At 36.7% G+C, this 27,239-nt stretch overlaps 1 protein-coding gene across 1 annotated transcript in view; it reads right to left on the reverse strand.

Moving 5' to 3' along the window:
• Positions 1-25,284, reverse strand: part of LOC135943855 (uncharacterized) — a 79,332-nt gene extending 54,048 nt beyond the window's left edge. Inside the window, exons 1-4 of the mRNA XM_065490520.1 lie at positions 25,197-25,284; positions 23,793-23,966; positions 23,657-23,718; positions 23,083-23,329 (exon numbers count right to left, since the gene is read on the reverse strand). Coding sequence (XP_065346592.1) covers positions 23,083-23,329; positions 23,657-23,718; positions 23,793-23,966; positions 25,197-25,284 — 571 coding nt within the window. The remainder of the gene's footprint in view (positions 1-23,082; positions 23,330-23,656; positions 23,719-23,792; positions 23,967-25,196) is intronic.
• Between the last annotated feature and the right edge of the window lie 1,955 nt (positions 25,285-27,239).

Genomic DNA, 27,239 nt, shown 5'->3' on the forward strand with positions numbered 1-27,239 from the left:
TAATTTTTCCTTAAATTCATTCAAATTAATTTTCCAGTAGTGGGAACTTATTGCTGGTAATTTTTTAATTTTCACTTAAATTTATTCAAAGTAATTTTCCAGCAGAGGGAATTCACCTGCGCCTGTGGCGCACGTTTGAAAGACCCTGCTGTTATTTTTTTAATTTTTCCTTAAATTCATTCAAATTAATTTTCCAGTAGTGGGAACTTATTGCTGGTAATTTTTTAATTTTCACTTAAATTTATTCAAAGTAATTTTCCAGCAGAGGGAATTCACCTGCGCCTGTGGCGCACGTTTGAAAGACCCTGCTGTTATTTTTTTAATTTTTCCTTAAATTCATTCAAATTAATTTTCCAGTAGTGGGAACTTATTGCTGGTAATTTTTTAATTTTCACTTAAATTCATTCAAAGTAATTTTCCAGCAGAGGGAATTCACCTGCGCCTGTGGCGCACGTTTGAAAGACCCTGCTGTTATTTTTTTAATTTTTCCTAAAATTCATTTCAAAGTAATTTTCCAGTAGTGGGAACTTATTGCTGGTAATTTTTTAATTTTCACTTAAATTCATTCAAAGTAATTTTCCAGCAGAGGGAATTCACCTGCGCCTGTGGCGCACGTTTGAAAGACCCTGCTGTTATTTTTTTAATTTTTCCTTAAATTCATTCAAATTAATTTTCCAGTAGTGGGAACTTATTGCTGGTAATTTTTTAATTTTCACTTAAATTTATTCAAAGTAATTTTCCAGCAGAGGGAATTCACCTGCGCCTGTGGCGCACGTTTGAAAGACCCTGCTGTTATTTTTTTAATTTTTCCTTAAATTCATTCAAATTAATTTTCCAGTAGTGGGAACTTATTGCTGGTAATTTTTTAATTTTCACTTAAATTCATTCAAAGTAATTTTCCAGCAGAGGGAATTCACCTGCGCCTGTGGCGCACGTTTGAAAGACCCTGCTGTTATTTTTTTTAATTTTTCCTTAAATTCATTTCAAAGTAATTTTCCAGCAGAGGGAATTCACCTGCGCCTGTGGCGCACGTTTGAAAGACCCTGCTGTTATTTTTTTAATTTTTCCTTAAATTCATTCAAATTAATTTTCCAGTAGTGGGAACTTATTGCTGGTAATTTTTTAATTTTCACTTAAATTTATTCAAAGTAATTTTCCAGCAGAGGGAATTCACCTGCGCCTGTGGCGCACGTTTGAAAGACCCTGCTGTTATTTTTTTAATTTTTCCTTAAATTCATTCAAATTAATTTTCCAGTAGTGGGAACTTATTGCTGGTAATTTTTTAATTTTCACTTAAATTTATTCAAAGTAATTTTCCAGCAGAGGGAATTCACCTGCGCCTGTGGCGCACGTTTGAAAGACCCTGCTGTTATTTTTTTAATTTTTCCTTAAATTCATTCAAATTAATTTTCCAGTAGTGGGAACTTATTGCTGGTAATTTTTTAATTTTCACTTAAATTCATTCAAAGTAATTTTCCAGCAGAGGGAATTCACCTGCGCCTGTGGCGCACGTTTGAAAGACCCTGCTGTTATTTTTTTAATTTTTCCTAAAATTCATTTCAAAGTAATTTTCCAGTAGTGGGAACTTATTGCTGGTAATTTTTTAATTTTCACTTAAATTCATTCAAAGTAATTTTCCAGCAGAGGGAATTCACCTGCGCCTGTGGCGCACGTTTGAAAGACCCTGCTGTTATTTTTTTAATTTTTCCTAAAATTCATTTCAAAGTAATTTTCCAGTAGTGGGAACTTATTGCTGGTAATTTTTTAATTTTCACTTAAATTCATTCAAAGTAATTTTCCAGCAGAGGGAATTCACCTGCGCCTGTGGCGCACGTTTGAAAGACCCTGCTGTTATTTTTTTAATTTTTCCTTAAATTCATTCAAAGTAATTTTCCAGTAGTGGGAACTTATTGCTGGTAATTTTTTAATTTTCACTTAAATTCATTCAAAGTAATTTTCCAGCAGAGGGAATTCACCTGCGCCTGTGGCGCACGTTTGAAAGACCCTGCTGTTATTTTTTTTAATTTTTCCTTAAATTCATTTCAAAGTAATTTTCCAGCAGAGGGAATTCACCTGCGCCTGTGGCGCACGTTTGAAAGACCCTGCTGTTATTTTTTTAATTTTTCCTTAAATTCATTCAAATTAATTTTCCAGTAGTGGGAACTTATTGCTGGTAATTTTTTAATTTTCACTTAAATTTATTCAAAGTAATTTTCCAGCAGAGGGAATTCACCTGCGCCTGTGGCGCACGTTTGAAAGACCCTGCTGTTATTTTTTTTAATTTTTCCTTAAATTCATTTCAAAGTAATTTTCCAGCAGAGGGAATTCACCTGCGCCTGTGGCGCACGTTTGAAAGACCCTGCTGTTATTTTTTTAATTTTTCCTTAAATTCATTCAAATTAATTTTCCAGTAGTGGGAACTTATTGCTGGTAATTTTTTAATTTTCAATTAAATTCATTCAAAGTAATTTTCCAGCAGAGGGAATTCACCTGCGCCTGTGGCGCACGTTTGAAAGACCCTGCTGTTATTTTTTTAATTTTTCCTAAAATTCATTTCAAAGTAATTTTCCAGTAGTGGGAACTTATTGCTGGTAATTTTTTAATTTTCAATTAAATTCATTCAAAGTAATTTTCCAGCAGAGGGAATTCACCTGCGCCTGTGGCGCACGTTTGAAAGACCCTGCTGTTATTTTTTTAATTTTTCCTAAAATTCATTTCAAAGTAATTTTCCAGTAGTGGGAACTTATTGCTGGTAATTTTTTAATTTTCAATTAAATTCATTCAAAGTAATTTTCCAGCAGAGGGAATTCACCTGCGCCTGTGGCGCACGTTTGAAAGACCCTGCTGTTATTTTTTTTAATTTTTCCTTAAATTCATTTCAAAGTAATTTTCCAGCAGAGGGAATTCACCTGCGCCTGTGGCGCACGTTTGAAAGACCCTGCTGTTATTTTTTTAATTTTTCCTTAAATTCATTCAAATTAATTTTCCAGTAGTGGGAACTTATTGCTGGTAATTTTTTAATTTTCACTTAAATTCATTCAAAGTAATTTTCCAGCAGAGGGAATTCACCTGCGCCTGTGGCGCACGTTTGAAAGACCCTGCTGTTATTTTTTTAATTTTTCCTAAAATTCATTTCAAAGTAATTTTCCAGTAGTGGGAACTTATTGCTGGTAATTTTTTAATTTTCAATTAAATTCATTCAAAGTAATTTTCCAGCAGAGGGAATTCACCTGCGCCTGTGGCGCACGTTTGAAAGACCCTGCTGTTATTTTTTTAATTTTTCCTTAAATTCATTCAAATTAATTTTCCAGTAGTGGGAACTTATTGCTGGTAATTTTTTAATTTTCAATTAAATTCATTCAAAGTAATTTTCCAGCAGAGGGAATTCACCTGCGCCTGTGGCGCACGTTTGAAAGACCCTGCTGTTATTTTTTTTAATTTTTCCTTAAATTCATTTCAAAGTAATTTTCCAGCAGAGGGAATTCACCTGCGCCTGTGGCGCACGTTTGAAAGACCCTGCTGTTATTTTTTTAATTTTTCCTTAAATTCATTCAAATTAATTTTCCAGTAGTGGGAACTTATTGCTGGTAATTTTTTAATTTTCACTTAAATTTATTCAAAGTAATTTTCCAGCAGAGGGAATTCACCTGCGCCTGTGGCGCACGTTTGAAAGACCCTGCTGTTATTTTTTTAATTTTTCCTAAAATTCATTTCAAAGTAATTTTCCAGTAGTGGGAACTTATTGCTGGTAATTTTTTAATTTTCAATTAAATTCATTCAAAGTAATTTTCCAGCAGAGGGAATTCACCTGCGCCTGTGGCGCACGTTTGAAAGACCCTGCTGTTATTTTTTTAATTTTTCCTTAAATTCATTTCAAAGTAATTTTCCAGCAGAGGGAATTCACCTGCGCCTGTGGCGCACGTTTGAAAGACCCTGCTGTTATTTTTTTAATTTTTCCTTAAATTCATTCAAAGTAATTTTCCAGCAGAGGGAATTCACCTGCGCCTGTGGCGCACGTTTGAAAGACCCTGCTGTTATTTTTTTAATTTTTCCTTAAATTCATTCAAATTAATTTTCCAGTAGTGGGAACTTATTGCTGGTAATTTTTTAATTTTCACTTACATTCATTCAAAGTAATTTTCCAGCAGAGGGAATTCACCTGCGCCTGTGGCGCACGTTTGAAAGACCCTGCTGTTATTTTTTTAATTTTTCCTTAAATTCATTCAAATTAATTTTCCAGTAGTGGGAACTTATTGCTGGTAATTTTTTAATTTTCAATTAAATTCATTCAAAGTAATTTTCCAGCAGAGGGAATTCACCTGCGCCTGTGGCGCACGTTTGAAAGACCCTGCTGTTATTTTTTTAATTTTTCCTTAAATTCATTCAAATTAATTTTCCAGTAGTGGGAACTTATTGCTGGTAATTTTTTAATTTTCACTTAAATTCATTCAAAGTAATTTTCCAGCAGAGGGAATTCACCTGCGCCTGTGGCGCACGTTTGAAAGACCCTGCTGTTATTTTTTTAATTTTACCTAAAATTCATTTCAAAGTAATTTTCCAGTAGTGGGAACTTATTGCTGGTAATTTTTTAATTTTCAATTAAATTCATTCAAAGTAATTTTCCAGCAGAGGGAATTCACCTGCGCCTGTGGCGCACGTTTGAAAGACCCTGCTGTTATTTTTTTAATTTTACCTAAAATTCATTTCAAAGTAATTTTCCAGTAGTGGGAACTTATTGCTGGTAATTTTTTAATTTTCAATTAAATTCATTCAAAGTAATTTTCCAGTAGTGGGAACTTATTGCTGGTAATTTTTTAATTTTCAATTAAATTCATTCAAAGTAATTTTCCAGCAGAGGGAATTCACCTGCGCCTGTGGCGCACGTTTGAAAGACCCTGCTGTTATTTTTTTAATTTTTCCTTAAATTCATTCAAATTAATTTTCCAGTAGTGGGAACTTATTGCTGGTAATTTTTTAATTTTCACTTAAATTCATTCAAAGTAATTTTCCAGCAGAGGGAATTCACCTGCGCCTGTGGCGCACGTTTGAAAGACCCTGCTGTTATTTTTTTAATTTTTCCTAAAATTCATTTCAAAGTAATTTTCCAGCAGAGGGAATTCACCTGCGCCTGTGGCGCACGTTTGAAAGACCCTGCTGTTATTTTTTTAATTTTACCTAAAATTCATTTCAAAGTAATTTTCCAGTAGTGGGAACTTATTGCTGGTAATTTTTTAATTTTCAATTAAATTCATTCAAAGTAATTTTCCAGCAGAGGGAATTCACCTGCGCCTGTGGCGCACGTTTGAAAGACCCTGCTGTTATTTTTTTAATTTTTCCTTAAATTCATTCAAATTAATTTTCCAGTAGTGGGAACTTATTGCTGGTAATTTTTTAATTTTCACTTAAATTCATTCAAAGTAATTTTCCAGCAGAGGGAATTCACCTGCGCCTGTGGCGCACGTTTGAAAGACCCTGCTGTTATTTTTTTTATTTTTCCTTAAATTCATTCAAATTAATTTTCCAGTAGTGGGAACTTATTGCTGGTAATTTTTTAATTTTCACTTAAATTCATTCAAAGTAATTTTCCAGCAGAGGGAATTCACCTGCGCCTGTGGCGCACGTTTGAAAGACCCTGCTGTTATTTTTTTTAATTTTTCCTTAAATTCATTCAAATTAATTTTCCAGTAGTGGGAACTTATTGCTGGTAATTTTTTAATTTTCACTTAAATTCATTCAAAGTAATTTTCCAGCAGAGGGAATTCACCTGCGCCTGTGGCGCACGTTTGAAAGACCCTGCTGTTATTTTTTTAATTTTTCCTTAAATTCATTCAAATTAATTTTCCAGTAGTGGGAACTTATTGCTGGTAATTTTTTAATTTTCACTTAAATTCATTCAAAGTAATTTTCCAGCAGAGGGAATTCACCTGCGCCTGTGGCGCACGTTTGAAAGACCCTGCTGTTATTTTTTTTAATTTTTCCTTAAATTCATTCAAATTAATTTTCCAGTAGTGGGAACTTATTGCTGGTAATTTTTTAATTTTCACTTAAATTCATTCAAAGTAATTTTCCAGCAGAGGGAATTCACCTGCGCCTGTGGCGCACGTTTGAAAGACCCTGCTGTTATTTTTTTAATTTTTCCTTAAATTCATTCAAATTAATTTTCCAGTAGTGGGAACTTATTGCTGGTAATTTTTTAATTTTCACTTAAATTTATTCAAAGTAATTTTCCAGCAGAGGGAATTCACCTGCGCCTGTGGCGCACGTTTGAAAGACCCTGCTGTTATTTTTTTTAATTTTTCCTTAAATTCATTCAAATTAATTTTCCAGTAGTGGGAACTTATTGCTGGTAATTTTTTAATTTTCACTTAAATTCATTCAAAGTAATTTTCCAGCAGAGGGAATTCACCTGCGCCTGTGGCGCACGTTTGAAAGACCCTGCTGTTATTTTTTTTAATTTTTCCTTAAATTCATTCAAATTAATTTTCCAGTAGTGGGAACTTATTGCTGGTAATTTTTTAATTTTCAATTAAATTCATTCAAAGTAATTTTCCAGCAGAGGGAATTCACCTGCGCCTGTGGCGCACGTTTGAAAGACCCTGCTGTTATTTTTTTTAATTTTTCCTTAAATTCATTTCAAAGTAATTTTCCAGCAGAGGGAATTCACCTGCGCCTGTGGCGCACGTTTGAAAGACCCTGCTGTTATTTTTTTAATTTTTCCTTAAATTCATTCAAAGTAATTTTCCAGCAGAGGGAATTCACCTGCGCCTGTGGCGCACGTTTGAAAGACCCTGCTGTTATTTTTTTTAATTTTTCCTTAAATTCATTTCAAAGTAATTTTCCAGCAGAGGGAATTCACCTGCGCCTGTGGCGCACGTTTGAAAGACCCTGCTGTTATTTTTTTAATTTTTCCTTAAATTCATTCAAATTAATTTTCCAGTAGTGGGAACTTATTGCTGGTAATTTTTTAATTTTCAATTAAATTCATTCAAAGTAATTTTCCAGCAGAGGGAATTCACCTGCGCCTGTGGCGCACGTTTGAAAGACCCTGCTGTTATTTTTTTAATTTTTCCTTAAATTCATTCAAATTAATTTTCCAGTAGTGGGAACTTATTGCTGGTAATTTTTTAATTTTCACTTAAATTCATTCAAAGTAATTTTCCAGCAGAGGGAATTCACCTGCGCCTGTGGCGCACGTTTGAAAGACCCTGCTGTTATTTTTTTTATTTTTCCTTAAATTCATTCAAATTAATTTTCCAGTAGTGGGAACTTATTGCTGGTAATTTTTTAATTTTCAATTAAATTCATTCAAAGTAATTTTCCAGCAGAGGGAATTCACCTGCGCCTGTGGCGCACGTTTGAAAGACCCTGCTGTTATTTTTTTAATTTTTCCTTAAATTCATTCAAATTAATTTTCCAGTAGTGGGAACTTATTGCTGGTAATTTTTTAATTTTCACTTAAATTCATTCAAAGTAATTTTCCAGCAGAGGGAATTCACCTGCGCCTGTGGCGCACGTTTGAAAGACCCTGCTGTTATTTTTTTAATTTTTCCTTAAATTCATTCAAATTAATTTTCCAGTAGTGGGAACTTATTGCTGGTAATTTTTTAATTTTCACTTAAATTCATTCAAAGTTATTTTCCAGCAGAGGGAATTCACCTGCGCCTGTGGCGCACGTTTGAAAGACCCTGCTGTTATTTTTTTTATTTTTCCTTAAATTCATTCAAATTAATTTTCCAGTAGTGGGAACTTATTGCTGGTAATTTTTTAATTTTCACTTAAATTCATTCAAAGTAATTTTCCAGCAGAGGGAATTCACCTGCGCCTGTGGCGCACGTTTGAAAGACCCTGCTGTTATTTTTTTTAATTTTTCCTTAAATTCATTTCAAAGTAATTTTCCAGTAGTGGGAACTTATTGCTGGTAATTTTTTAATTTTCAATTAAATTCATTCAAAGTAATTTTCCAGCAGAGGGAATTCACCTGCGCCTGTGGCGCACGTTTGAAAGACCCTGCTGTTATTTTTTTAATTTTTCCTTAAATTCATTCAAAGTAATTTTCCAGTAGTGGGAACTTATTGCTGGTAATTTTTTAATTTTCACTTAAATTCATTCAAAGTAATTTTCCAGCAGAGGGAATTCACCTGCGCCTGTGGCGCACGTTTGAAAGACCCTGCTGTTATTTTTTTTAATTTTTCCTTAAATTCATTTCAAAGTAATTTTCCAGCAGAGGGAATTCACCTGCGCCTGTGGCGCACGTTTGAAAGACCCTGCTGTTATTTTTTTAATTTTTCCTTAAATTCATTCAAATTAATTTTCCAGTAGTGGGAACTTATTGCTGGTAATTTTTTAATTTTCAATTAAATTCATTCAAAGTAATTTTCCAGCAGAGGGAATTCACCTGCGCCTGTGGCGCACGTTTGAAAGACCCTGCTGTTATTTTTTTAATTTTTCCTTAAATTCATTCAAATTAATTTTCCAGTAGTGGGAACTTATTGCTGGTAATTTTTTTAATTTTTCCTTAAATTCATTCAAAGTTATTTTCCAGCAGAGGGAATTCACCTGCGCCTGTGGCGCACGTTTGAAAAACCCTGCTGTTATTTTTTTAATTTTCCCTTAATTCCCTTCAAAGTAATTTTCCAGGAGTGGGAATTTTTCCGATTTTATTTTTTATTTTTATCCTGTGTATTCTATGTATATGGTTCTTGTCTTTATTCAATAAAAAAAACAAGAAAATAAAAATTCATTTTTTTAATGCGAGCTCTTTGCCCAGCGTTTCTTTTTTCTCCAAAGGTTGTGTTGCCGTGGTTCGGTTCCCTTTTTAGTCATCTCAACCTTCCATCGGTACATCGGAACATAATACATATAATATGCAAGTTGCCATTTATTTGCTTAGATTTTCAATGCGTTTTAACTGGATTTTAAAGATTAAGTAGGGAAATTCAAGAAAATTATCGCATAAATTGTAGATTTTTTTAAGATGGCATAATATGGGAGTTTTTAATCCTTCGAATCTCCACTCTAGGTCATTAAATTGGATTAGATTAAAAGAAAAGAGCAAATTTTGACACTTCACAAAGTCCGGCATCCGAGATAATTTATTGATTGTGAAAAAACAATTTTAAGCAACTCAAAGCATTTTTTCATTTGTGTAAAACAATAATTGGAGCCTTTTGATGGTCAGTTATATTAAGAATTTTATTTATCATAAAAACCTGCGAATGAGAAGACGAGTGGGTGCGCTGACTGACGCTTCAGGCAGTCGGTTCGCAGTTTGTAGAGGGAATGGCCGCTCACCCTGATGCAGACGCCCTCAAAGGGCACAAGGTCATCATCAGTAATGAACCGACGACAAATTTCATGAAGGCGACTGATAGAGTTGACACCGAGACCGAGGACGGCGTTGAAGATTTGGAGGTGAGTCCAAATGTTCGTCTCGTGTTTGAGTAGAGGATGTTTATTCAATGCGTAAGAACTGGAAAAATTACAACAAATCAGTCTTAAGAATCACAATTAGAATTTTTTTACAAGTAGTTTGATTGTTTACATTTAGTACATATTTGAGCTCAAGAATTTATTATTTTCATTCTGAACGTCAATTTTAATATGGCGCCTAATTAAATAAATTATGTATCGCGAATTATTCACATTTAATGACAGAAAATGGAATTGAATTGACTTTGGCAATATCACTGAATAATTAATTATTATGGTAATAATTCACTTTGTTAAGCGTTTTCATGAATAAACAAACACAATTATGCAAAACTGAATTATTTGTTCGAAAAGAGAGCTCCAACTAGCTGTGGCGGTGCCAGCGGTTTTCACCTGAAGATAGAAAGAATCAGAATTTACGCTGGCTTTCGTATCAGGTACGCATGCAGCAAAACCAGGTAAAAACACCTTCTACGAACTCCTGCTGGCTGGATAAAAGACGCTCAATTTTTAATGTAAACGGATCCCTATGCTAGAGCCGCTTTAATCGAGCTTTCGTACGCGGTCAGCATGAGACGGTAGGAGGCATCAAAAGGAGTATTCTGCGTACCTCCTCCTCCAGCCTGCTAACCTGATACAAGTGGGGCATTTTCACGCTAGAAGAAGACACATGCATGCTTTTTCTCTTCAAAAAAGACACTTGGTACCAGGAGGGCGCGCAATACAAGGAGATACACTGGTTACCCTTCCTACCTGGGCGATGTATCGAAATCGCAACATGTTGAAAGGGGTTGAAGGGGGGTGCGGATTGCGGTATGATATTTTTAAAAAGTATCGGTCGATACTGGGTGATACTTTGATATCGTACCAAGTAAAAGGATAGGGAAATATCTATATATCGCCCAGTTTGGACCGATATGATTCAAGGATGCGTTGCCGTTATCCATACTCCTTTAAAACCCTACTTCATCAAGCTTGGCATCAGGTGAAGGCGAAAATAGAAGGTATCAAATGTACCTCCTTATATTATGTTCCGATGTACCGATGGAAGGTTGAGATGACCAAAAAGGGAACCGAACCACGGCAACACAACCTTTGGAGAAAATGAAACGCTGGGCATAGGGCTTCGCATTAAAAAAAGAAATTTTTTTATTTTCTTGTTTTTTTATTGAATAAGACAAGAACCATATACATAGAACATAGTATAAACAGGATAAAAATAAAAAATGAAATCGGAAAAGGCAAATTCCCACTCCTGGAAAATCAATTTGAAGGGAATTTAAGTAAAAATTAAAAAAATAACAGCAATAAGTTCCCACTACTGGAAAATTAATTTGAATGAATTTAAGGAAAAATTAAAAAAATAACAGCAGGGTCTTTCAAACGTGCGCCACAGGCGCAGGTGAATTCCCTCTGCTGGAAAATTACTTTGAATGAATTTAAGTGAAAATTAAAAAATTACCAGCAATAAGTTCCCACTACTGGAAAATTAATTTGAATGAATTTAAGGAAAAATTAAAAAAATAACAGCAGGGTCTTTCAAACGTGCGCCACAGGCGCAGGTGAATTCCCTCTGCTGGAAAATTACTTTGAATGAATTTAAGTGAAAATTAAAAAATTACCAGCAATAAGTTCCCACTACTGGAAAATTACTTTGAAATGAATTTTAGGAAAAATAAAAAAAATAACAGCAGGGTCTTTCAAACGTGCGCCACAGGCGCAGGTGAATTCCCTCTGCTGGAAAATTACTTTGAAATGAATTTAAGGAAAAATTAAAAAAAATAACAGCAGGGTCTTTCAAACGTGCGCCACAGGCGCAGGTGAATTCCCTCTGCTGGAAAATTACTTTGAATGAATTTAAGTGAAAATTAAAAAATTACCAGCAATAAGTTCCCACTACTGAAAAATTAATTTGAATGAATTTAAGGAAAAATTAAAAAAATAACAGCAGGGTCTTTCAAACGTGCGCCACAGGCGCAGGTGAATTCCCTCTGCTGGAAAATTACTTTGAATGAATTTAAGTGAAAATTAAAAAATTACCAGCAATAAGTTCCCACTACTGGAAAATTACTTTGAAATGAATTTTAGGAAAAATAAAAAAAATAACAGCAGGGTCTTTCAAACGTGCGCCACAGGCGCAGGTGAATTCCCTCTGCTGGAAAATTACTTTGAATGAATTTAAGTGAAAATTAAAAAATTACCAGCAATAAGTTCCCACTAATGGAAAATTACTTTGAAATGAATTTTAGGAAAAATAAAAAAAATAACAGCAGGGTCTTTCAAACGTGCGCCACAGGCGCAGGTGAATTCCCTCTGCTGGAAAATTACTTTGAATGAATTTAAGTGAAAATTAAAAAATTACCAGCAATAAGTTCCCACTACTGGAAAATTAATTTGAATGAATTTAAGGAAAAATTAAAAAAATAACAGCAGGGTCTTTCAAACGTGCGCCACAGGCGCAGGTGAATTCCCTCTGCTGGAAAATTACTTTGAATGAATTTAATTGAAAATTAAAAAATTACCAGCAATAAGTTCCCACTACTGGAAAATTACTTTGAAATGAATTTAAGGAAAAATTAAAAAAAATAACAGCAGGGTCTTTCAAACGTGCGCCACAGGCGCAGGTGAATTCCCTCTGCTGGAAAATTACTTTGAATGAATTTAAGTGAAAATTAAAAAATTACCAGCAATAAGTTCCCACTACTGGAAAATTAATTTGAATGAATTTAAGGAAAAATTAAAAAAATAACAGCAGGGTCTTTCAAACGTGCGCCACAGGCGCAGGTGAATTCCCTCTGCTGGAAAATTACTTTGAATGAATTTAAGTGAAAATTAAAAAATTACCAGCAATAAGTTCCCACTACTGGAAAATTAATTTGAATGAATTTAAGGAAAAATTAAAAAAATAACAGCAGGGTCTTTCAAACGTGCGCCACAGGCGCAGGTGAATTCCCTCTGCTGGAAAATTACTTTGAATGAATTTAAGTGAAAATTAAAAAATTACCAGCAATAAGTTCCCACTACTGGAAAATTACTTTGAAATGAATTTAAGGAAAAATAAAAAAAATAACAGCAGGGTCTTTCAAACGTGCGCCACAGGCGCAGGTGAATTCCCTCTGCTGGAAAATTACTTTGAATGAATTTAAGTGAAAATTAAAAAATTACCAGCAATAAGTTCCCACTACTGGAAAATTAATTTGAATGAATTTAAGGAAAAATTAAAAAAATAACAGCAGGGTCTTTCAAACGTGCGCCACAGGCGCAGGTGAATTCCCTCTGCTGGAAAATTACTTTGAATGAATTTAATTGAAAATTAAAAAATTACCAGCAATAAGTTCCCACTACTGGAAAATTACTTTGAAATGAATTTAAGGAAAAATAAAAAAAATAACAGCAGGGTCTTTCAAACGTGCGCCACAGGCGCAGGTGAATTCCCTCTGCTGGAAAATTACTTTGAATGAATTTAATTGAAAATTAAAAAATTACCAGCAATAAGTTCCCACTACTGGAAAATTAATTTGAATGAATTTAAGGAAAAATTAAAAAAATAACAGCAGGGTCTTTCAAACGTGCGCCACAGGCGCAGGTGAATTCCCTCTGCTGGAAAATTACTTTGAATGAATTTAATTGAAAATTAAAAAATTACCAGCAATAAGTTCCCACTACTGGAAAATTAATTTGAATGAATTTAAGGAAAAATTAAAAAAATAACAGCAGGGTCTTTCAAACGTGCGCCACAGGCGCAGGTGAATTCCCTCTGCTGGAAAATTACTTTGAATGAATTTAAGTGAAAATTAAAAAATTACCAGCAATAAGTTCCCACTACTGGAAAATTACTTTGAAATGAATTTAAGGAAAAATTAAAAAAATAACAGCAGGGTCTTTCAAACGTGCGCCACAGGCGCAGGTGAATTCCCTCTGCTGGAAAATTACTTTGAATGAATTTAATTGAAAATTAAAAAATTACCAGCAATAAGTTCCCACTACTGGAAAATTAATTTGAATGAATTTAAGGAAAAATTAAAAAAATAACAGCAGGGTCTTTCAAACGTGCGCCACAGGCGCAGGTGAATTCCCTCTGCTGGAAAATTACTTTGAATGAATTTAAGTGAAAATTAAAAAATTACCAGCAATAAGTTCCCACTACTGGAAAATTAATTTGAATGAATTTAAGGAAAAATTAAAAAAATAACAGCAGGGTCTTTCAAACGTGCGCCACAGGCGCAGGTGAATTCCCTCTGCTGGAAAATTACTTTGAATGAATTTAAGTGAAAATTAAAAAATTACCAGCAATAAGTTCCCACTACTGGAAAATTACTTTGAAATGAATTTTAGGAAAAATAAAAAAAATAACAGCAGGGTCTTTCAAACGTGCGCCACAGGCGCAGGTGAATTCCCTCTGCTGGAAAATTACTTTGAATGAATTTAAGTGAAAATTAAAAAATTACCAGCAATAAGTTCCCACTACTGGAAAATTAATTTGAATGAATTTAAGGAAAAATTAAAAAAATAACAGCAGGGTCTTTCAAACGTGCGCCACAGGCGCAGGTGAATTCCCTCTGCTGGAAAATTACTTTGAATGAATTTAAGTGAAAATTAAAAAATTACCAGCAATAAGTTCCCACTACTGGAAAATTAATTTGAATGAATTTAAGGAAAAATTAAAAAAATAACAGCAGGGTCTTTCAAACGTGCGCCACAGGCGCAGGTGAATTCCCTCTGCTGGAAAATTACTTTGAATGAATTTAAGTGAAAATTAAAAAATTACCAGCAATAAGTTCCCACTACTGGAAAATTAATTTGAATGAATTTTAGGTAAAATTAAAAAAATAACAGCAGGGTCTTTCAAACGTGCGCCACAGGCGCAGGTGAATTCCCTCTGCTGGAAAATTACTTTGAATGAATTTAAGTGAAAATTAAAAAATTACCAGCAATAAGTTCCCACTACTGGAAAATTACTTTGAAATGAATTTTAGGAAAAATAAAAAAAATAACAGCAGGGTCTTTCAAACGTGCGCCACAGGCGCAGGTGAATTCCCTCTGCTGGAAAATTACTTTGAATGAATTTAAGTGAAAATTAAAAAATTACCAGCAATAAGTTCCCACTACTGGAAAATTAATTTGAATGAATTTAAGGAAAAATTAAAAAAATAACAGCAGGGTCTTTCAAACGTGCGCCACAGGCGCAGGTGAATTCCCTCTGCTGGAAAATTACTTTGAATGAATTTAAGTGAAAATTAAAAAATTACCAGCAATAAGTTCCCACTACTGGAAAATTAATTTGAATGAATTTAAGGAAAAATTAAAAAAAATAACAGCAGGGTCTTTCAAACGTGCGCCACAGGCGCAGGTGAATTCCCTCTGCTGGAAAATTACTTTGAATGAATTTAATTGAAAATTAAAAAATTACCAGCAATAAGTTCCCACTACTGGAAAATTAATTTGAATGAATTTAAGGAAAAATTAAAAAAATAACAGCAGGGTCTTTCAAACGTGCGCCACAGGCGCAGGTGAATTCCCTCTGCTGGAAAATTACTTTGAATGAATTTAAGTGAAAATTAAAAAATTACCAGCAATAAGTTCCCACTACTGGAAAATTACTTTGAAATGAATTTTAGGAAAAATTAAAAAAATAACAGCAGGGTCTTTCAAACGTGCGCCACAGGCGCAGGTGAATTCCCTCTGCTGGAAAATTACTTTGAATGAATTTAATTGAAAATTAAAAAATTACCAGCAATAAGTTCCCACTACTGGAAAATTAATTTGAATGAATTTAAGGAAAAATTAAAAAAATAACAGCAGGGTCTTTCAAACGTGCGCCACAGGCGCAGGTGAATTCCCTCTGCTGGAAAATTACTTTGAATGAATTTAATTGAAAATTAAAAAATTACCAGCAATAAGTTCCCACTACTGGAAAATTAATTTGAATGAATTTAAGGAAAAATTAAAAAAATAACAGCAGGGTCTTTCAAACGTGCGCCACAGGCGCAGGTGAATTCCCTCTGCTGGAAAATTACTTTGAATGAATTTAAGTGAAAATTAAAAAATTACCAGCAATAAGTTCCCACTACTGGAAAATTAATTTGAATGAATTTAAGGAAAAATTAAAAAAATAACAGCAGGGTCTTTCAAACGTGCGCCACAGGCGCAGGTGAATTCCCTCTGCTGGAAAATTACTTTGAATGAATTTAATTGAAAATTAAAAAATTACCAGCAATAAGTTCCCACTACTGGAAAATTACTTTGAAATGAATTTTAGGAAAAATAAAAAAAATAACAGCAGGGTCTTTCAAACGTGCGCCACAGGCGCAGGTGAATTCCCTCTGCTGGAAAATTACTTTGAATGAATTTAAGTGAAAATTAAAAAATTACCAGCAATAAGTTCCCACTACTGGAAAATTACTTTGAAATGAATTTTAGGAAAAATAAAAAAAATAACAGCAGGGTCTTTCAAACGTGCGCCACAGGCGCAGGTGAATTCCCTCTGCTGGAAAATTACTTTGAATGAATTTAAGTGAAAATTAAAAAATTACCAGCAATAAGTTCCCACTACTGGAAAATTAATTTGAATGAATTTAAGGAAAAATTAAAAAAATAACAGCAGGGTCTTTCAAACGTGCGCCACAGGCGCAGGTGAATTCCCTCTGCTGGAAAATTACTTTGAATGAATTTAAGTGAAAATTAAAAAATTACCAGCAATAAGTTCCCACTACTGGAAAATTACTTTGAAATGAATTTTAGGAAAAATAAAAAAAATAACAGCAGGGTCTTTCAAACGTGCGCCACAGGCGCAGGTGAATTCCCTCTGCTGGAAAATTACTTTGAATGAATTTAAGTGAAAATTAAAAAATTACCAGCAATAAGTTCCCACTACTGGAAAATTAATTTGAATGAATTTAAGGAAAAATTAAAAAAATAACAGCAGGGTCTTTCAAACGTGCGCCACAGGCGCAGGTGAATTCCCTCTGCTGGAAAATTACTTTGAATGAATTTAAGTGAAAATTAAAAAATTACCAGCAATAAGTTCCCACTACTGGAAAATTACTTTGAAATGAATTTTAGGAAAAATTAAAAAAATAACAGCAGGGTCTTTCAAACGTGCGCCACAGGCGCAGGTGAATTCCCTCTGCTGGAAAATTACTTTGAATGAATTTAAGTGAAAATTAAAAAATTACCAGCAATAAGTTCCCACTACTGGAAAATTAATTTGAATGAATTTAAGGAAAAATTAAAAAAATAACAGCAGGGTCTTTCAAACGTGCGCCACAGGCGCAGGTGAATTCCCTCTGCTGGAAAATTACTTTGAATGAATTTAATTGAAAATTAAAAAATTACCAGCAATAAGTTCCCACTACTGGAAAATTAATTTGAATGAATTTAAGGAAAAATTAAAAAAATAACAGCAGGGTCTTTCAAACGTGCGCCACAGGCGCAGGTGAATTCCCTCTGCTGGAAAATAACTTTGAATGAATTTAAGTGAAAATTAAAAAATTACCAGCAATAAGTTCCCACTACTGGAAAATTAATTTGAATGAATTTAAGGAAAAATTAAAAAAATAACAGCAGGGTCTTTCAAACGTGCGCCACAGGCGCAGGTGAATTCCCTCTGCTGGAAAATTACTTTGAATGAATTTAAGTGAAAATTAAAAAATTACCAGCAATAAGTTCCCACTACTGGAAAATTAATTTGAATGAATTTAAGGAAAAATTAAAAAAATAACAGCAGGGTCTTTCAAACGTGCGCCACAGGCGCAGGTGAATTCCCTCTGCTGGAAAATTACTTTGAATGAATTTAAGTGAAAATTAAAAAATTACCAGCAATAAGTTCCCACTACTGGAAAATTAATTTGAATGAATTTAAGGAAAAATTAAAAAAATAACAGCAGGGTCTTTCAAACGTGCGCCACAGGCGCAGGTGAATTCCCTCTGCTGGAAAATTACTTTGAATGAATTTAAGTGAAAATTAAAAAATTACCAGCAATAAGTTCCCACTACTGGAAAATTACTTTGAAATGAATTTTAGGAAAAATTAAAAAAATAACAGCAGGGTCTTTCAAACGTGCGCCACAGGCGCAGGTGAATTCCCTCTGCTGGAAAATTACTTTGAATGAATTTAAGTGAAAATTAAAAAATTACCAGCAATAAGTTCCCACTACTGGAAAATTAATTTGAATGAATTTAAGGAAAAATTAAAAAAATAACAGCAGGGTCTTTCAAACGTGCGCCACAGGCGCAGGTGAATTCCCTCTGCTGGAAAATTACTTTGAATGAATTTAATTGAAAATTAAAAAATTACCAGCAATAAGTTCCCACTACTGGAAAATTAATTTGAATGAATTTAAGGAAAAATTAAAAAAATAACAGCAGGGTCTTTCAAACGTGCGCCACAGGCGCAGGTGAATTCCCTCTGCTGGAAAATAACTTTGAATGAATTTAAGTGAAAATTAAAAAATTACCAGCAATAAGTTCCCACTACTGGAAAATTAATTTGAATGAATTTAAGGAAAAATTAAAAAAATAACAGCAGGGTCTTTCAAACGTGCGCCACAGGCGCAGGTGAATTCCCTCTGCTGGAAAATTACTTTGAATGAATTTAAGTGAAAATTAAAAAATTACCAGCAATAAGTTCCCACTACTGGAAAATTAATTTGAATGAATTTAAGGAAAAATTAAAAAAATAACAGCAGGGTCTTTCAAACGTGCGCCACAGGCGCAGGTGAATTCCCTCTGCTGGAAAATTACTTTGAATGAATTTAAGTAAAAATTAAAAAAATACCAGCAATAAGTTCCCACTACTGGAAAATTACTTTGAAATGAATTTTAGGTAAAATTAAAAAAATAACAGCAGGGTCTTTCAAACGTGCGCCACAGGCGCAGGTGAATTCCCTCTGCTGGAAAATTACTTTGAATGAATTTAAGTGAAAATTAAAAAATTACCAGCAATAAGTTCCCACTACTGGAAAATTAATTTGAATGAATTTAAGGAAAAATTAAAAAAATAACAGCAGGGTCTTTCAAACGTGCGCCACAGGCGCAGGTGAATTCCCTCTGCTGGAAAATTACTTTGAATGAATTTAAGTAAAAATTAAAAAAATACCAGCAATAAGTTCCCACTACTGGAAAATTACTTTGAAATGAATTTTAGGTAAAATTAAAAAAATAACAGCAGGGTCTTTCAAACGTGCGCCACAGGCGCAGGTGAATTCCCTCTGCTGGAAAATTACTTTGAATGAATTTAAGTGAAAATTAAAAAATTACCAGCAATAAGTTCCCACTACTGAAAAATTAATTTGAATGAATTTAAGGAAAAATTAAAAAAATAACAGCAGGGTCTTTCAAACGTGCGCCACAGGCGCAGGTGAATTCCCTCTGCTGGAAAATTACTTTGAATGAATTTAAGTGAAAATTAAAAAATTACCAGCAATAAGTTCCCACTACTGGAAAATTAATTTGAATGAATTTAAGGAAAAATAAAAAAAATAACAGCAGGGTCTTTCAAACGTGCGCCACAGGCGCAGGTGAATTCCCTCTGCTGGAAAATTACTTTGAATGAATTTAAGTGAAAATTAAAAAATTACCAGCAATAAGTTCCCACTACTGGAAAATTACTTTGAAATGAATTTTAGGAAAAATTAAAAAAATAACAGCAGGGTCTTTCAAACGTGCGCCACAGGCGCAGGTGAATTCCCTCTGCTGGAAAATTACTTTGAATGAATTTAAGTGAAAATTAAAAAATTACCAGCAATAAGTTCCCACTACTGGAAAATTAATTTGAATGAATTTAAGGAAAAATTAAAAAAATAACAGCAGGGTTGTACCACCTGCGCAAGAGGCGCAGGCAGGATCCCACTGCTGGGAATTAAACGGAAAAAGGAACAAAAGGGAAAGGTGAAAAGGGAAAATAGAAAAAGCTAACATTAGAAATTTTCCACCACTTCCAGTGATATAGCATAATGCAAAGAGTCGGTATTTACAATTTACAATCCTATTTTACATTCATTTCTGAATTAACTTTACAGGGTTTATCTTTATTTTTACAATTACATATTTTAAATTACAATTTAAATAAAGATACATAAATTTTGAAGAAGAGCATAATTGGGACTAGTGGGAGGGATGAAGGTTCCAAATGTGGTATCGTTGGTCGTTTCCAGGAAGCGAGGAACTGGTTGTCCGGATGGTACTCGAGGTCGCAAACCTGTGAATCAGAACATCTAGTTCAGAGAATGAGAGGAAAGAGGAACAAAAATAAAACAGGTTCAACTCTTGACGTGCGAATTACCCTTTGATTGTAAGAGACGCCCCCAAAATAGGAAATAATGTAATGATTGTACTCACCCGTAGGTGTGGCCGTCGGCCGCGGGTCAGCCGAGGTCCACGCTGTCCACGGTGGCCATCTGGTGGTCGCTGGCCCTCAGTCATCAAGCGCGGCTGCAGACCAGCACCGCGCACGTCATCCTTCGCTCGCTGCCAGTTTAAGACTAATGAGAGTGAGAGTAGGAGAAGCGAAGCAGCAGCAGAGAGGAGAAGGAGTGGGGGCATTCAACCAGCAATCAAGCGACGTTCATCCCCACTCCTTCCCCTCTTTAGTTGCTTCTCCTTAAGTGCCACCGCTAGCTGCCAACCGCGCATGCGCACTTGTTCCGTCTGGCCACGCCCACTACTTTACAAGCATGCACGTTAGGTGTTTGGCCCGCAAATTCCGCTTGCCTAATGACGGAATAACTAAGACTGGTGGACACCACCATTTTTACAGATGGGAAAAACTTTCCCTGTCTAAGCTACACGGCGCTTGCGTATAGCTGAGACAGGGGAAGATTTTCCCGTCTGTAAAAGTGGCGGTGTCCGCCAGTCCTAGTTGTACCGTCCTTAAGCTTGCCTACATTCGCGTTTCCAAGTCAATATAATTGAAATTTTAGGTTCAGTTTTTAAACAAAAATTTGGTTGAATTTTTCGATTTCTGTTTATATTTTATTTTCCTCATTTACAAATTCTAATTATTAATATATTTTAAATTTAAAGATTATTGACTGGCATGCTTAATTTTTAAATATCAAGATATAATGCCGTAAAGTGGCTCGCGATAACGTAACGAAAACGCGAAGAATTTCTTAGCCCCCAAAATAGGAAATAATGTAATGATTGTACTCACCCGTAGGTGTGGCCGTCGGCCGCGGGTCAGCCGAGGTCCACGCTGTCCACGGTGGCCATCTGGTGGTCGCTGGCCCTCAGTCATCAAGCGCGGCTGCAGACCAGCATCGCGCACGTCCTCTTCCCGTCGCTGCCAGTTAGAGACTAATGAAATGAGAGTAGGAGAAGTGAAGCAGCAGCCAGACATGAAGAGAGGGGAAGCAGTGGGTCATTCACCCAGCAGCCAAGCGTCGTTTGTCCCCCACTCCTTCCCCTCTTTTGGTACTCTGGCTGCTTCTCCTTAAGTGCCACCGCTAGCTGCCAACCGCGCATGCGCACTTGTGCCGTCTGGCTCCGCCTCCTTCTTCACACGCAGCACTAAGTACGGTATAACTAGGACTGGTGGACACCGCCATTTTTACAGACGGAATTTTTTCCCCTGCCTCGTCTATACGACACTCGCATTGAAACGCCATATATACAAGGGGGGGGGGGGGGAATTCCGTATGTAAAAATGGCGGTGTCCACCAGTCCTAGTTATACCGTAATATTAAGCACCACGATTGGCGTTTGTCCCGCGAAATCAGAGGGCGCATACATACCACACACTCGCGCTCGCCGTGATTCCAACAATTTTACAATTTAATTTTACAAGTTTTAATTTTTTGAAACCATTGGCAAGGGCGAGACGCGCTTGATTAAAAATGTTTAATCAAATAATTAACTTTTAATATATTAATCCGATATAACTAGCTTTTAAATTAAAAGATTATACTTCAAAACAATAACATCCAAAGGACGCTGCGGAAGAGCCGGAAATTGCAAATGAGTCTGAAACGCCGCCAGCTGAACCTGTGGAGGCCGGAAGCTGAGAAGCAAGATGAGCCTGTGGCTGTGTCTGAAGACCAAGAAGAGTTGCCTTTGGTGGAAAAAGAGGCGCCGCGTTGGCCTCTCCCGAGAAGGATTTGAGTGACGAAAAGGTTTCGGAAGCACTCGAAACGGAGGACGTGCCGAAGACGTGAATAAGATGACGCATTTTCCCTCTCGCGGCTAACGCCCGCTTTTGCCAGGTCGTCAAACCTTTCAGCAATCAAGTCAAAATGAAATAAAAAGCAATTATAAATAAAGCAAACTACCAGATTAAAATGTTGGGGCAGCCGTTGGCCGTGGAGAGCAATGGAATGTGGCCAGAGCTGTACAGGAACATGTTGCCCACGATCTTTTTCACAGTAAAAACTTAGGTAAGATTCGTTAGAATTTGTTTTTCCTCTACTTCTCGGTCGTAAATCATGTGGAGACAGTAGGAGCTAGTTGCTGAAACCCTTCTTGTTGATGGCTTCGATCGACTTTTCATGAATATCTGCGTTTATCAATCGATAAATCAACTTTTTTCATGCATCATCACAGAAAAACATTATAAGTTGATATAAAACGGTTTAAATCCAAACAAAAACACTTAAATCGGAGACACGAACAAGAATTCTTTGCTAGAAGAACCGTCGATGCTGATTGGCTGACAACGCGCAAGTTTTTCCCGCGCATTCACTTCGCTTGCAAGCTGTTGCTAGGCAACCGCTGGAGCTGTTGATGTGCGTTCACCGTCAGCCAATCGCAGAGTCGAGGATTCTCCGAACAAAAAATTCTTGCTTCTTTTTCCCATGTCCTCGTTATCATTCTCAATTAATTCGATTAAATTTAACTTTTAACGAGTTTCCGCCATTTTAAAATAAATTCCAACTTTTCAGCTGCAAAATTAGAATCAAATGATCGATTTTCCATTCATCAGAGGGAATTTAGCATGGGATTCTTACGGAAAAGAGCGTTTGACATTTTTAGATAAATTAAATTTTCAAAAAGGAACAATAATTAGAAAGAATGCGCGGCGTGTGAGCAGCTTTCTCTTTAATAGAATACAGGTGAGATAAAAATAAATATTTCGCAGCGTGGCGCGTAAGCACTAAGAAACTAATATTACGGGGTTGCATTTCCCACCACCGTTGTTCATCACAACACGTGTTACGTGTCATTCTTCTGCTAAATTCGACGGTTTGTGAGAGTTAACAGAGGCTCAGTTGAGAGCGGCATCAGAAAATAAATTAAGGATCAGAGAATTGTCCACGCGAGTAAATGCAACTCGGCTCTGCTCCTCCATTGGCATTGGCACGTCCTCAGTTTTGAGTGCTTCCAAAACCTTTTCGTAACTCAAATCCTTCTCGGGAGAGGCCAACGCGGCGCCTCTTTTTCCACCAAAGGCATCTCTTTTGGTCTTCAGACACAGCCTCAGGCTCTTCTTGCTTCTCAGCTTCCGGCCTCCACAGGTTCAGCTGGCGGCGTTTCAGGCTCCTTTGCGATTTCAGGTTCTTCCGCAGCTTCCTTCGGAGCTTCGGCAGTCTTGGTTTCAACCTGAGGTTCCACAGGTTCAGCCTCTGGCTTGGAGGCTTCCTCGTTCAGGTTCTTTGGCAGGTTCTTCTCGTCTAAAATTCGAAAATAAAGCATATTTCAACCAGAAAAAATCAAATCAACCTTTCTTGTCTTCGACGTGGTCACCAGTTTGCTCCTTGACGGCAGTCTCCGTGTCCAGCTTCTCCTCGACTTCCTCAAAGCGCGGCTTCTTGGGCTCGGGGGCCTTGAGGCCGTTGTCCTCGGACAGACCGTTGGCCGTGACCTGCGGAGGATCGTTGCCGCTGACAACCAGAACTTGTCGATGCGGTTGTACTGCTGCCTCGGCGTCGTCAGCAGCTCGGACAGACGCTGCAGGGTGAACGGACACCTGAGGAACGAAACAGACCCTCAAGGTGTTAAATGGAGTTGGTGGGGGTAGGGCGATGCTTTGCTCTGATTGGTTGCCGGCTTTCCCCCTCTTTTCTTTTTAAAATATATCAAATTATTTGCGGCCTTTTCCTGCCACGCGCGATATTACACTCGCACAGTGCGATTAATTGACACTCCCAATATTTAAAACACCACGAAATTAGAGCAGTTTGCCGCGCATGTGCGGCGCCGAGATGAGCAACAAAGTGATGCGGGAAAATTTAACAATCTATAAATATTCCTGTTTGTGATGCAAAAATTGTTTTAAGGAAATTTTTGGCCTTACCTGCGAGTCTGACGGTGACTCGTGAAAGCGGCTGACTTGGCATTGGTCAGCTCGGCGGTCTGCTTCTCGAGCGAGGACAAGGAGACGCGCTCAAGGAGCCAACGCCAACGCTGGTCTGACTATAGAGTGAGCTCACGCAGCTCAGCCAGCGAGGAGTGTCCAAACGAGTTCCTCTCGGCGACCGCAGGCTTGGCCAGCTTTTTAGCCATGCTTAGAGTCGGTTCGGGAACGGCCAACTTGCTCTCCACGTCACCACAGTTTAGAGCCTTGTTTGCAAACTGCTTGACATTCTTGGACAGAGACGGACTTTCTGTTGACAAGAAAGACACGATGGAAATGAAATTAACAGAATTGGAGCGCAGCTCCCGAGTCTTGTAAAGCGTATGTCAACCAATAAATTAGTCGATTTCAACGTAGTGCAACACGAGTGTTTATGTTTTGTTCTGCGATTTTTTTTTAAATAAATAAAATATGGAGAATTATAAAAGACACGTGACTCACCTGGAAGGAACCCTGGTGGCGGGGCGTAACCTGGATGCTGGGCGGCTCAGGCTTCTACAGGGCGCTGGACAAGTTGAGAGGCGGCCTGTCGTTGACGCGTTGCACGTGCTGCCGAAGGCTATTGAGGACGAGAACGCGCGAAGGATGCACGTTCCCGTCGTTCCCGCTGCTGAAGGGGTTGCCAACAATCGCCCCAGCGGATGAGAATTGGACGGCAGCACTGCAAAAAAGGCCAGGGTCACGGCCGCAAGCGCCGAGGATGCAGCCCAGTGCTCCCGAGCAATTGGCAGACTAAGTCGAAGACACGGACGACGTTGGCGCTGGACAATCGCTCGTAAACACGTAATCCTCAACGGCGGACTCGAGCTACGCAACGTCCGTCCCCTCAACGTTCAGCACCTGAACGACAAAATTTTTAATTATTAACAGACGCAGTTGTTTGCCGCTAGAAACAAAGAAAATTAAATATTCAAAATCTATACTGAGAAGAGACAATCCACATTTAAATGGGAGCATTTCTATCTATTATTCATAACAAGTCAATGCACGGGAAATATTTGTTTAAAACGTCTAAAGTATCGTGTAAAATCAATGCAAAGAATCAGCGGCGGAAATATTTCATTTGAAAAATAAGAACAATTCGCGCTGGTTTTTAAATCATAATTTAAGCTCTTAAACCGGATAAACAAAATAAGAACAGTTTCTTCACTCGAAGAAGCACAGCCGTCGGTTTGAGACCATTTGCGGCCCAAAAACCTTTGCCGAACACTGTCCACCAACGGCAACAATAAGCAAGGAACCGAAATATTTCCCTTTTGGCTTGAGTTAAGAACCCGATTATTGTTCATTGAAATGTTTGGTAATATAATAAATATCAACACAGACAACAGTTATTGAAAAAATGACCAATTGAGTGACTAGGATCGTAAGCTGAAAAATTAATCGGCCATCGGGTGAGCGGAGAAATCACGAATTAAAATAGAGCTTGCCGAGGGTAAATTAACACACATCAAGCTCGTTATTAGTTCCAATTTCCTACCTTGTTGCCGAAGCCACTCGAAGGAATGGCCAGGCAGTAAAAATCTGTCGCCAAAATTGAGCCTCTCGTGCGGCTGGCGGGCGGGCATGGGTATGTAATGCACTTGGCAAAAAATGTCGGCCTCGCACCCTGGCAATCAGAATCTGGCTGAGCGAGTCCCAAACCGCCTCCAAGCCCTTCGACTTGTCCCGCACGCCGTCCGTGGCCTGCCACGGCCCTCGGTGGCCGCCTGTTGGTCGCCGGCCACCTCGCAGGCCTCATAATCCTCGATCACGGCACGGCAGTAGGGTTGGCAATATCAATATCGATATATCAAAAAAATTTGATATATCAAATATCATATCAGTTATCATGGCTGATATTTGATATATCATATCAGGCTGATATTGATATCTAAGTCGGATATCAAGGTTGATATTAGTTGACATTTTTGACCGACAGATGGCATTTTTCATGCTGGTTTTCGCATAAAAGTTTAGGATCAAACTGTACTTTCCGTCCCCAAACATGGGCGTAACCGATATTGAAGTTTTCGCAATGCACAAAGGCGCGAAAATTGTCTCAGCTGATCGATCACAGATGATCTCTCAGCTGTGGTCAGCTTATAGTAGCTTTCGTGTTGAATGAAAATTAAATTAAATTGTTTGTAAACAATGGTCAGCAACGTCAGGTAGGTCAGGTTAAACCCTGACAACAATAAAGGCCACCCACGCCAGCTGATCGGTCACAGATGACCTCTGTCAGCTGGCAGTACCACATTTACTTGTTGAATTTAAATGTTATGTAACAAATTGTTTGTAAACAATGATTTTTGATTTGAATGGTGAATAATTAAGAACTTATTGTAACTAATCCAATCAAAATGTGTACAAATAACGCAAATAATATTGCGAAAATTGCTCTGATGATGACATAGCCCCAAATTAAAAATTGAAATACTTAATACAAAACAGCTGCTACGGTTTAAAGTAATTTCATTCTGATTTCTCTTATGTGTATCTATTAAACTCAATTATTTATTACCAGATGAAGATTGAAAAGCACATATGATGTGGAGAAAAACACCCCAATATTTTAATTTGAAGATAAATTGACGCTCTCACATTATCAGCTGATATTGTAAACATCAAACTTAAAAATTAATTTTAAAATGGCACAATTAAATTATAATATTTTATTTATTACCTAATAATAGCTATTAATTAATTAATTAGACACCCATGTGGCGGGTAGGGGGGAAGGGAAAGCAGCCAGATGCAAATTTTGGCACCATATGGTGGGATCCGACACACCCCCTTCTCAAACATCTGTTTTAAAGGCGCGCAACATTTAAATTATTTGAATACTCATCCCATATGCTTGCGGAAAACCGCCATTTTTCAAATGTTTTCTTATTTAACCGATATTTATGAAAAAACCGGTGAAAAATGCTTAAAAAATCGGTTTTTAAGCCTTAAAAATAGCCAAAACCGGTTTCGGTTCATCCGGCAGCCATTTTTTGATCATCTGGAAATATCATCGTTGATATATCAAATTCTGATATTTTTTCGCTGATATATCAGTGATATTGATATTTCAAATATCATATCAAATATTGATAATCGATATTGTTTTTTTCACAAAGTCACAACCCTACACGGCAGCAGACCGAGAAACAATTCTCAGAACAGCTGCCAAAATGGCGACTGACCACAGCCACCACAGGCCTCGCAAATCTAGCTTCATGCAACTGCCGCTGGCGGCGCTAATTTCGCTCCCGATCGACAGCTCTAACAGCAAATAGCGCGGCAAGATTTAAAAGTTTTATTTTTCGTATAATGGCGAAATTAATGAGTTGAGGTAATTACTTGATTAATGACAGGATAATTATCCGTTTAATAAGAGGGATGCGCCCGAGCTTCAAATCAAAACAAAAAAACTCAATGACAAATCGATTGTTGTCCATTTCTAGCATAAAAAATTCGTGTTTGTTGAGATTATGCGCAATTTTTCCGAAATCAAGACGCAATATTATTACATCGTGGCGCGCGAGAATTTAACGAA

The sequence above is a fragment of the Cloeon dipterum genome, chromosome 4, assembly GCF_949628265.1.
Source record: "Cloeon dipterum chromosome 4, ieCloDipt1.1, whole genome shotgun sequence".
In the NCBI taxonomy this organism is placed as follows: domain Eukaryota; kingdom Metazoa; phylum Arthropoda; class Insecta; order Ephemeroptera; family Baetidae; genus Cloeon; species Cloeon dipterum.